This window comes from Rhopalosiphum padi, chromosome 1 (genome assembly GCF_020882245.1).
Source record: "Rhopalosiphum padi isolate XX-2018 chromosome 1, ASM2088224v1, whole genome shotgun sequence".
Taxonomy (NCBI): Eukaryota; Metazoa; Arthropoda; class Insecta; order Hemiptera; family Aphididae; genus Rhopalosiphum; species Rhopalosiphum padi.
The window spans coordinates 74,467,836-74,479,997 of record NC_083597.1 but is presented as its reverse complement, the minus strand read 5'-3'; the positions used below and the strand labels follow the sequence as shown (position 1 = coordinate 74,479,997).

The following is a 12,162-nucleotide window of genomic DNA, read 5'->3' as shown; positions in this document are numbered from 1 at the left end:
TGTATAATATTATAATGCATACGTGTGTGAGTGCGTACCCATACGGATTACATAATATTTGCCCACACATGTGAAATAATACACACAACAATGGACGAAGGCGCGAACTCCGACAATAGATCCGCAGACGTGCTGGAGATATAATACGACACAAGCAGCATCCAGCATTTTATTTTGTCTTATTTTTGTTTTTGTTTTCGTCTATCTCAATGATAATAATTAATCGCTGTCGTGATCTACGTGAAATGTTGTTACACACTGTATGCAGTTTGACACGTTTATAATGTCATTTCATACTCCGGAAACGAATGCGAATTCAAATGTATAATAATAATAATAATAATATATTGTAATGATATACGCGCAGTAAAAGTGCTATCTGTGGCCTGTGATTTTCGAATTTTTTGCGAACGATATCATCACGACTTTATCAAGCTTATTTATGCAAACATTAATACATGTTTATAAACAATTTTTTCACTGATCCGGCCATAAAACTTTTAAATATTATACAAGGTATTTGTTTTAAATACACGTACACTTTTCAACAGCTAAAATAATCCGCTATAAAATGTACGAGTAAGCTTAAAAAGTTTAAAAGCTATAGTTTGAGAATTGCAATTTTTTTATTTAAAACATTTTACTATACTTTACAATGATGTTTTAATATGTTTCCCTTTTTCTAATAAAAACAAAATCATACATAAGATAAATAAGAATAATGATATCGGGTACACCGTTTCTTTTTTCTTCAAATGAAACCTTACATAATATATTTAGACTCATGACATGTCTTTACGTTATTAAAATCTAACTATTATAACATATACCAATCATTAAAAATTATTATTAAATTCTTTATTGCTTAAAATATGTTGAATGTTATAACAATGACAGAAATGCTATTTTATTTCCAATACAATTTACGAAAACGTCAAGAGGATGATTTAGACTTTCCTAATATCGATTTAAATGATAAATTGTTAGTTCATCACGATGGATGGACGCGATCAATACTATTTGGAAAGTTAATGTTGCTTAATTGCACATAATGGTTTTTGAAAAATGTATTTATTTAAACTAATTAGTATTTAGTATGGTGATAAATTTAGTATAATAAAAATAAGTATGATGTCTTGGAATGTTTCTTTAAATTAAAATATATGACGAAAAATCATTCTCAGATAAAAATTTAAATAAATATTTATTTAATTCATGATGTTTGCGATCGATTTCCAATTTAAAGTTTTAACTACTATAAAAAAAAATACAGCGATATATTATGTTAAATTTGAATTCAATGATAAATCATTGCACATGAAAAACGATTCTGATCGGAGCCTGTGTCTGACACACGGTCTCACAGGTGATTGCCAAACCATCGTATATATTTGTTATTAATATATATTATTTGAATTACAACAAAATAACAAAATCGATTTTGTTCAAACATCGGTGTTGCGTAAATAATTTCCTTTTCTATATTTTTTTTTTTTTGTTTCTCCCGACTATTAAAAAAAAGTACGTAGAATTTTTTTACTTTTGACCAATTACACCAAAATAGTATCAACTAAACCTGATTTTCTACCAGAAACTACCCTAAAATTGTTTGATTGAAATATTATAACTGTTCCTAAAGGAGCCTTCGGATAAAAAATTAAATTAAATTAGAATACACTCATCATTACAAAATCAATGTATTCAATTTTTTTTATATTGCAGTTAATCTAATGATGTAGTAAATAATTAAATTTGATGTATAAAATATATATGACAAATTAAATTTGTATATCTACAACTTAAAACATAAAGTACTTAAAAAAAAATATATTATAATTCATATTTAAACGATATGAATGAAAATTATTAATCTAACTTAAATAGCTTTTCAGTTTATTTGATATACATATATGTATAATATATATGAATTCAAGGTGTCACAAAACTGTAAAAACCAAAGTTACGTAATGGTTCGCGAAGAGGGGAGACAAAAATGTCTGTCACGAATTCGCAATCTCACGGACTATCAAAATCATAACAACAATAGTAAATAGCTGTTAATTACAACTTACTAATATATCGTATATCTGACACGTTTAATTCGTAGATCGTGTTACCTATATCTATTTCTGAAGTCAATAAAGAAAAATAGATTAGTCAGCCGAACAAAAATAGTTTATACCTACTCATTATTATACCTTATACCTTTTGAGTCTTTCAAGATTATAAATGTAGGAAGTGCAGTTAAAGAAAACCCGGTAACAAAGATGCACAGTTTGGTTCAACACTCGATTTATTATAATATTATTATGAAGTTGTAGTGTTTCGAATTACGTTTTCATTATTTAACCATACTGACATTTCCCATTAATTCGTGCATATATGGACACTATCATCTATCGACACGGAATGATGTCCGACCGTGAAATTAAAATCGCTAGCTAACAATTCCCACACATGCAGTGACAATGATCTAAATGGGAAAAATGAAAATGATAAATAAAGAAACAAACAAATAGCATGTATAGTGTTGTGCAACACAAGTCACGATTGTCGTTATCCTGCGTGGGGAGTTGTACGTATCAAAAATAATGGTAAATCCCAATTATGAGGGAGGTCCGCGTCGTTCAATGTACGACTAAAACGGTATCGGCCGTCACGCTCATAACGTTTCGTGTTGCATTGGCTATTATTCGTCATTATTGTGGTACGCGCATGGATATATCACATTTTACAGCCGTAAATATTGTCCGCATATATAATAATATATTAATGTGATGTGTACAACATTCGTATAGCATACGACGGCGACGGCAGCATCCACGGGGCAACTAACCTTGTCGGCCGGTCGACGATGTACCGAACGTCAAAGGAGTAGGAGCTGTTTTCTTGTTATGCATAATATGGTATAATATGCGTTCGGCGTTCGTGTGTACGTGTGTATATATGAGTGCGTGCGCGTACCGTGTGGGTGCCGCGGAATATTTCCGACGAATTGAATTCGCCACGGAGGCGCTACGACCGGCTTTGGAGACATCAGAATTAATTATAATTATTGTTGTCGTATAATAGTGCTGTAACAACCCGAGAGAGACATGTTATACGACCATATACGCTACTGAGAAACGTTGTTCGAGTAACATTTCTGACGATCATAACGATCATATTGTTATAACGGTTTGTAATATTATTGGCCATCAATCATCACGAAAACCACTTAAAGGAATGTTAAACCAATAGGTACTATATTGAAGACCAAAAGTTGTAACTGTTTTACTACTAAAATATTCAATGATAAAATGAATATTGTTTACATGACACGTACATATTATACTATGTAATAAGTTATCGCGCAAAATACTAATAAAATCTTATGATGTTTAAATTATTATTTTTACTTTCAAACACTTATAATTGTAATTATTTATTTCGGGAACTAAGACACTCGAATAGACTAGATCGTCATTTGAATTTAATTCATTTTAATATTGATTATTTAAAAAAAGTACAAACATTTTCACTAGATGTTGACGATTGGACAATTTTTTCCAGCTTTTTTAAAAACTTTATTTTCCTTTTTATATAAATAAATAGATAATCAATTAAAAGGTTTGACTTAATAAATAGCTTATTTTTTTATCTATTATATTTAGTTTTGCTTCTTGTGTATTGTTATTTTTATCAACTATAAAATCATTGAGAGTCCAAGCAAGCTATCAAAATCAACGATACACGAGAGTCACAGCTTCTGTCTATTGTTTTCAAACATTCAACAATACACTAAAAATCTATTTCAAAAACTTAGTCTTATGATAAGAATAAAATTATAAAAACTGATGGCCACCCCAAATAAATGGTTGTAGTTTCGCAAAAATCCATTTTGCGAAATTAATACATTTACTCCTTGTAGTTTACGTGTCTGTAGGCGTGTAATAATTGTTTAGAAACAAACCCAAGGCACTTAGACATATAGCATTAGCATTGCTAATAATATTATAATGTACTCGTACGGCGTTATGAAACGACACAGTGACCGAAAAAAACAATAGAAAGACCACCCGCCGTATCTGTCAGGTTTATGCGTCACATTGGCTACTTATACTTTCCATATTGACGCACAGCTATGTGGAATGTGTTGCAATCCGTTCCGTCCCGAAGGGAAATAAAATCAAAAACGCATTGTTTTTAACTAAAGTCCGTCGAGACGTAAGTAAAATAACAGTCGTTATTAACGATTATCCGACGTGGAAACATACATAAAAATCACGAGAACAGACGTGTACCCTATCCCACGCATCTCTCTTGAACGGTTGCCAAGTTTTATAAATTATAAGACTGGTATTTTTCAAAGTGTACACATATTATACGGTCAAAATCACACGACACGTGTGACACGATGATAGGTCGTTTCGAAAATCACGTTTAACCAGCATGGAAAAAAAACGATACTTAAGAGCAGATTTCCAGGTAGTATATATACATTAGATTAAAGTGGATTTTGGAGAAGCCATTAGTTCCATCGTCTACAATATTGATTTTCTTTAAAATATTTTGACAAACTTAGAAAACATTATATATTGTTATAAATTGTACACTTCTATCAGAAAATGACTGGTCGTGTCTAAACCAGCTTTATACATATAATATATATATATATATTATGTTATATAGATTTTTTTTTTAAAACAACAAAACGAAACATCAATTTATCAACATTATATCTATCCAATTTCATAACAAACGTTTCACAAAAGCCCAATGGCAATGAAATATCATCAGTTGTGTGCATTTATTTTTTTCGAAAATCCATATACAATTACATTTTCAATCGTTTAATGGTATATCTAAAGCCTTATTTTCACCAATAAACGTTTGTAAGTTATTTCATTATGTAATCTGCAATTTATATTTCCAGACAGCAGAATTGTAATTTTGACAAAAGCCGGGTTCTTATTAAAGCTGTCATCCGTCAGATATATTTGTTTAACTGGTTGATAAATCGCATTACATAATACAGGATAGTGGTGAACGTATTGCTAAGGCAATTTAAAAAAAATGATTCATCCCAAAAAGTCAGGGTGAGTCAGTTAATTGCCCTGTAAATGTGAAATATATTAATTGTGTTCGAATAGCAAATAAAACACGTATATGATTTGTTTTTAGGCCAGTGATAGTGTGTTCTATCTCCTTATACCCTTGACCGAATGACTTTCTAGGGTTTAAATTAAAACGAAATCACAATAATATATTATATGCTAGAACTATATTAATAATTTACCCCATTAGATTGAAACTACACTTTAATATGGTAAAAACGAATCAATAGATATTTCTATAACAAAACATAATTTAAATAACATATACGCGGAAATGTTTTTAATGAAAGCCGATATACAATGTTATCCTATTATAAAATCGTTGTTTTAATAATATAACATATATACCTACACATCCATTAAGCCTAAACATGTTGCCAATCAAAATTATTTTTGTACCAATTATTTTAATATTATATAAGATATTATGAGATAAATCTTCTCTTTAGATTCAAAGTGAAACATAATATAATATAATACATCACTATACACAATAATTATAAAATTATAATTATCAATGTACGTGTTAAAATTAAAATTTGACAAAACATTCCATAACATATATATTATATACGATTAAAATTATTAGAAATAATTAATTGTAAGAAATGAGTAATGACCGTAGCGTGTTTAAGTAAAGGTAGTTCGAAATATAAATAACAAAATCACATTTAATTAAAAATGAAGATAAATATATGGTGCAGATTTTTTAATTTTTATAAACTCAATAAATATTTTATCATTCAAACCATACAAATATATTAACTATAATAATAATAATGGATAATGAAAATCCTCAGTTTTTTGATAATTCACAAAAGTTATATTTTATTGACTTAAATGTTATTTTTTTTCTTTTTCATATTTATTCAACATATTATACTATAACATCAATAAGAAAGAGCTTATTGTATTTTGCAAGCATTTTATCTCGTGTCTACAAATGTGTGCTTATCTATTTCCAAGCATTCACCGTTGAAAAAATCTGTATAAGGAAACATTTTTCATTGGCACAAATGATAATATAATTTATAGTATAACATTTTGTATTTAGTATTATTTAATATTTATAACAACCAACTAAAAAAATTATTTATACAAAATTCGAATAAATTATAACCGTTTAAAATCAGAAATTGAAAAAAAATAAATCTATAACCCACGTGGAAAATTTACTGTTCCCAGAGAATTTAACTTTTGATAAAATCTAATTACAATTTTTGCGTAATAACTTGATGTATCATTTGTTAGAATTGTATAAAAAAAAATTTCCTTGTAAAATTATAACGTGTCATTAAATTTATAAATATATTTTGACATCGACATGTTAAAATCACCCACGTGAAGGACTAAAATTACGAAAAATAGAATTTTTTGCAACCTCCCACATACACAAATCAATAGGATGTTAATTTAATCAAATTTTTGACTTCCGTTAAAAATAAAAATGTTTATATGATTTATGTACTTCACATTCCTTATAACTGATTCATCAATCGGACTTTCTATGACGTTACAAATCGTTAGTCGACTATTATTTTAGGTAGCATTTTTAATTTAATGAACGCATTTTTATTTAATTATATTTAATATAATGACGGTCTGTGATTTAAACAAAAGCCAGATGCTAGGGGATTATTACTCATTATTGAGTTTCTGTTTTCGCCGTGTTCACACATAATAACATAATATATTATGTTATTCACACAAACCTATCATTATCTGTTAAATCAATATTTGGCGGTGCAGGTAAACTGGTAAACTGTTTGTAATAATGTCGCATAAAGAGCCATCCAACAGTGCGTTATCGATTGGTATTTGAACGGTACGTTTAACCACTTGGCTATACCACGTCTAATATTAACCAGCTTCAGAATAACGGCCTTTAAATAATCAATAAACAATAAGCAGATTTGTATACTATAGCGTCTATAGCCTACGGGGAGATGGAAGAACGTTTTCAATAAATTGATTTTGAACGTTGTAATAAATTTATTTCCTATCCCGGATGAGACACTGTGGGAAAAATACTGCAGAATATAATATAACGTAAATTATAACGAAACGTGTCAACAGCGTATTGACATATTATTTATATTTGGCTTGGTAAAAATTAATTAAGCTGATGACACCGAGTAAACCAAAAATGACACAATGATGTTTCGCATTGAAACATTAATGAAGAATACCCAAAAATAATGATTAAAAGGTATTAATTTTACACTTTAAGAAAACACTGCACGTCTGCACGCTATATGTATTGATTGTAGATATCATATCATATAAAAATAAATTATGTTGTCGTGGCTTAAGGTATTAATCTTAAATGTGTTATGGCACAATGTCAAATGTTATATACGAACGGCCGACAGATAAATATAAGTATATAACGTACAAGATTTATCTGATTCACGATTAATAAACTTTGTCATTATTAGCATGTCGGTGGTATTCGATATTCACGAACAAACAATTCAACAAATTATCATTATAAAAATGTTATTTACGCGACTGTGTAGCCTAAAACAGTGTTGTGCAACATATAGCTGTAGGGTACCTACGTGACAATTAATCATGCTCTATAAATTCCTTATCATAATAATTAAGTTTAACTTAAAAGTTAGTCACAAACATTCTACTTTGAAAGGGTAATGGTATTAAAGATGTGAATTGTTAGATACGGTATCGTCAAAATATTTTATTCAATAACTTTGAACTCAGTTTATTTAATACTACTTGGTTTTGTTTCAATACAAATTATCAAAAAAGATTTTTTTCTTTTAATAGATTGATACATCTAAAACAAAAAGCGTGTTCAGAATAAATTGTTAAATTAAGAAAAATAAAGTAATAATAATATATATGTCAATACTCAACAACATAAACAATAATAGAGGTACTAAGATATGAATTTATTTTATTAATGTGAATTAACTTTTTAACTTTTTTTTGTTATTAACTTTGTTATTTAACTTCTTATATTTTTATCATATATCAACGGTAACTGTTTAAAGAAAATTTATAGGCATTATTTTACTCATTTAATAGCTAATAATTATGTTTAAAACTAATTAATTTTATTTTCATTCAAAATTTTATAAAATGCATGTTCAAACCTTTTAGAATTAAATGTAATAATATATTATTCAAAAAAATAGTGACTTTATACTTTAGTTTTTTTTATTGTATATCTTTACAAGAACAAATAATAATATATGCGATTGTATTTTCTATTTATTGGAATACAAACAATTTTAGATGCATAAATAATGTTTATATTTCCGAAGTTTATTATACAATCCATTATTTATTTAACATTATAATATAAAATATATGATTAGAAAAATAGTGACCAAACCAGTCAAGAAATGATTTCGTGGTATTAATTTATTTTAAGTTTTAGATTTAAAAAACTAAGAATTTGTTTGCAGTTTTTACATAATTTATTATACTTTATATTATTGTAAGATCGAATAAGAAATTAAAAGTTTCAAAATCTGTTTAAAAGCAGCTATTTCTATTTCTATGTGAATTTTATGAATACATGAATTCATATTAACTAAATTTTAATGCTTGGTAGATTGAACGTATGCCAATTGTATGTAATAATTTGTATACATTGTGATGACAATGGTATAAATTACAAATTAGGTAAACAGCAAAATAAAATCTTAATTTAAGAGTTAATGATGAAGCCTAGAACATATAATTTTTATTTTTAAAATAAAAAAAAACATCGAAATCCTTAAAAATGTATAAATACCGAATTTTAATATAATAAAGGGTATATGCAGATAAGTAGATATTAAAACAATAAAAACACCTATTGTGCAATTCATGTATATCATCATCAAAATTATAAGGAAAGATAGTGTAAGAAGGTTACATAGATGTCACACCTTGATTACGACCTAGATCAATGTTACATTCGTTCGCATCTTCTAATTACGATTCAATAATTTATTACTATCATGTCATTATTGAATACATTATAAACGTTGACGATAAATAATATTCTTTATAAGCCAATAGATACCCTTGTTGTTATTATATAAACGAGTTTTTTAAAAACAACTTTAATCCTAAGTTTTGTGTGAAAAATAATGAATACATTAGCGTATAATTCAAATATATTCCATAATAAATATACTATTACATCATTATCTATTAATGAATTTGTTCTTTGATAAACTATAGATTATGATGTTAAAATGTATCATGTTATCATAGTCATTCATAATAATTTTACTATACATACTAATACTATATCACCATAAAAATCCATTATAGTACCTATATTTACAATTGTATTACATTTAATTTAATTTAAGTATTTGTTAATAAATTTAACATTTAATCGAAGAATTATTTAGAACCAAAATTATCAAATCTGATTTTAGGCATTATCTGATGGAAGGTAAATCACAATCTGTCAAATTGTATGTGCTGTTTAAATAATTTCATAGGTGTTTTTTTTTTAAATATCAGTCTAATGTAAGTTGTACATTTTAAAAATAATTAATAACGTAAGTACAAATAATAAGAAATTAAAGAATAATAATAACGCCATTAATTAAAATATAATATACTAATTAGTTAAAAGTTAACTATGAGTAATAATATAAAAATTACAACGTATGTACATATTATTACCTACTAAAATTAAAATTTTTAAAGTTTAAACGTTTAAAGTAAATTTAATATTATTAGGTACCTTCATTATTTTGTGGTTAATTTTTCTCGTGTGCGAAATAATGCTTTAAAACAAACAACACTTGAATTAATTTGTTTTTTAAGTTTTAAGTCTATCTTTTAGTTTTTAATCATTATTTAAAATATAATATAAATATGTCGAATTAACAGTTCGTATTTCGCGAAATAAGCTGGTTAAATCGATCGTAAAACTATTCTGTTAACCAGAGTCATTTTAACTAGCCATGAATTTACATGACTATATTTTTATAGTTATCAATTTACTTATGGCCGAAATAGGCTATCTTAAATTGCACGACTAAAATGAAAAAAAAAACAACTTTATCTAAGTTATTGTTCAGTCTGTTCGTGTAAATTCTAAAATACCTAAATTATGCTCTCATGTATAAAACCTGTCATTAGTTATGCTGCACTAATTAAAAATATTTATAAAAAAAATACATATTTATAATTTTATTTTTTTCCATTGTTTAATATTAATAGAATTCTGTGCATTTGCACTAATTTCTATTAGCGAATAATATACAAATTAATTAAACAAACTGTTAATATTTAAATATTATTAATTTTTTTATTATGATATTTTTATGTATGTATAACATACATCGTTGAATCCAACGAAATAATTGATAAGCTTTAAGTTATAGTTACTTTTAGTTTGGTAAAGTGGAGTGGGACATATTTTTTTATACTTTCCATGAATATTTTATTAAATAAGCTATTAAACTAGATATTTTATGATTATAGGATATTATTCTGTACTTAAATAATTTAAAAATATAAGTAAGTGTAACATTTTAATAAATTAGTATATCAATGGTTGATAAATGATAATCGTTATAAAATAAAAGTGTTTTAGAACTATATTAAATTAAATATAATATACTTTATTCTAAAATATTATCATTTGAGGTATTGAAGATTATCTATTTTTAATATGAATCTTATATCAACTGATTAGATATTTTTAAATTTGTTAAAACTGATTTTAAATATTCAAACTAAAGTAAAATTGATGTTTTTTTAACGCCTGAAGAATATTAACAAGTTTTTAGTATTTTCTAACATTTTAGTAAATTACTTTTGGTTAATATATATATATATATATATATATATATATATATTTATACTTATATGTATTTATTTTATAATATTCAAATGAATAAACTTGTATTATGTAAATATATCATTTTACTCGTAAGAAGCTATTTTATATTATAACTATAATTTTCCAACTAATAATAATTTTCTGTAAAATTAAGATAGCTTTGAGAACTAGGTACACAATAATATCATATTAAGTACCTATAGGCTATAACTACTTAATATTTTTTAGTCTCGTATTGTAATAACATTTTATGTTTAATTTTAAAATTGAGTATAATGACAAAAACAGATAGGTAGGTATAAGTTAAAAAAGTACAAAACTATCAATCGTTAAATTATTAAAAATATTAATCTAGACCTAAAAAAGGCTTATATCGTTTTACTATTAACATGTTATCAACTATCTTAAACAACAAAAAAATATTTTTAATTTTCTAATAATAACTATTGGCATCACCCATCAAAAAAACTAACTTTTTCGGGATATCGTTATATTGTATTATTTATTTTTTAAATCTCCTAATCATAAGTATTGTAATAATATTACATAGTATAGTATGGGTACTCACGTTTTTACGCGGTTTCAAAGACATCTTGCCGTTCCGTTGCAGGCGCATGGCGTCCGGGTGCTCGTATGGGTTATCCTGCTGGAACCCGAACGGCCGGAGCTATATTGCGTTCGCGTGCGTGAATGTGTATATTTTATTGTAATGTTATGTGCGAGACGACGCGGCAGACGAGAGTGAACGTGTACCTCAGTGTGTGTGCGATAACAATCGCGGGTGCGTTGTTTGCGGACTGGTTTGTTCCGGCGTAAAGAGTACGAACCGTTGGTGTTTCGGTCTTATATATAGCGAAAGCCGGACCGGTCTGCACAGGGAGACTTTAACGCCGCCGCCGCAGCCAAAAAGAAGATGACGGCGGCGGTGGTATGAGCGAAACGAAAAAAAAAAATCATACGATAAAAACCGTATTACGTGTAGCCGGGGGTCCAGCGGTCAAGGTCCAGCGGATGCCGCGTTTGACCCCGGACACGGATTATTTTTTTACACGATCGATGGAAACTGGAAATCCCAGATGCAGTTGAATGCGATTATTATAGTATTATATATGCACACACGCACCGTGCAACACATATTTTAATGTAAAATATAAATATACCAATAGAGCGACCTACCTACGTTATATTATATCAGTACTCACGCAGTCACACGCGGTTATCAGTTGTCGTGTAAAATGTAATCGT

General features: G+C 27.3%; 1 protein-coding gene across 2 annotated transcripts in view; it reads right to left on the bottom strand.

The window, feature by feature from the left end:
* Positions 1 to 11,758, bottom strand: part of LOC132917313 (collagen alpha-1(III) chain-like) — a 32,447-nt gene extending 20,689 nt beyond the window's left edge. For both annotated transcript variants that reach the window (XM_060978008.1, XM_060978009.1), the window contains exon 1: positions 11,486 to 11,758. In XM_060978008.1, coding sequence (XP_060833991.1) covers positions 11,486 to 11,533 — 48 coding nt within the window. In that variant the 5' untranslated portion in view covers positions 11,534 to 11,758. The remainder of the gene's footprint in view (positions 1 to 11,485) is intronic.
* Between the last annotated feature and the right edge of the window lie 404 nt (positions 11,759 to 12,162).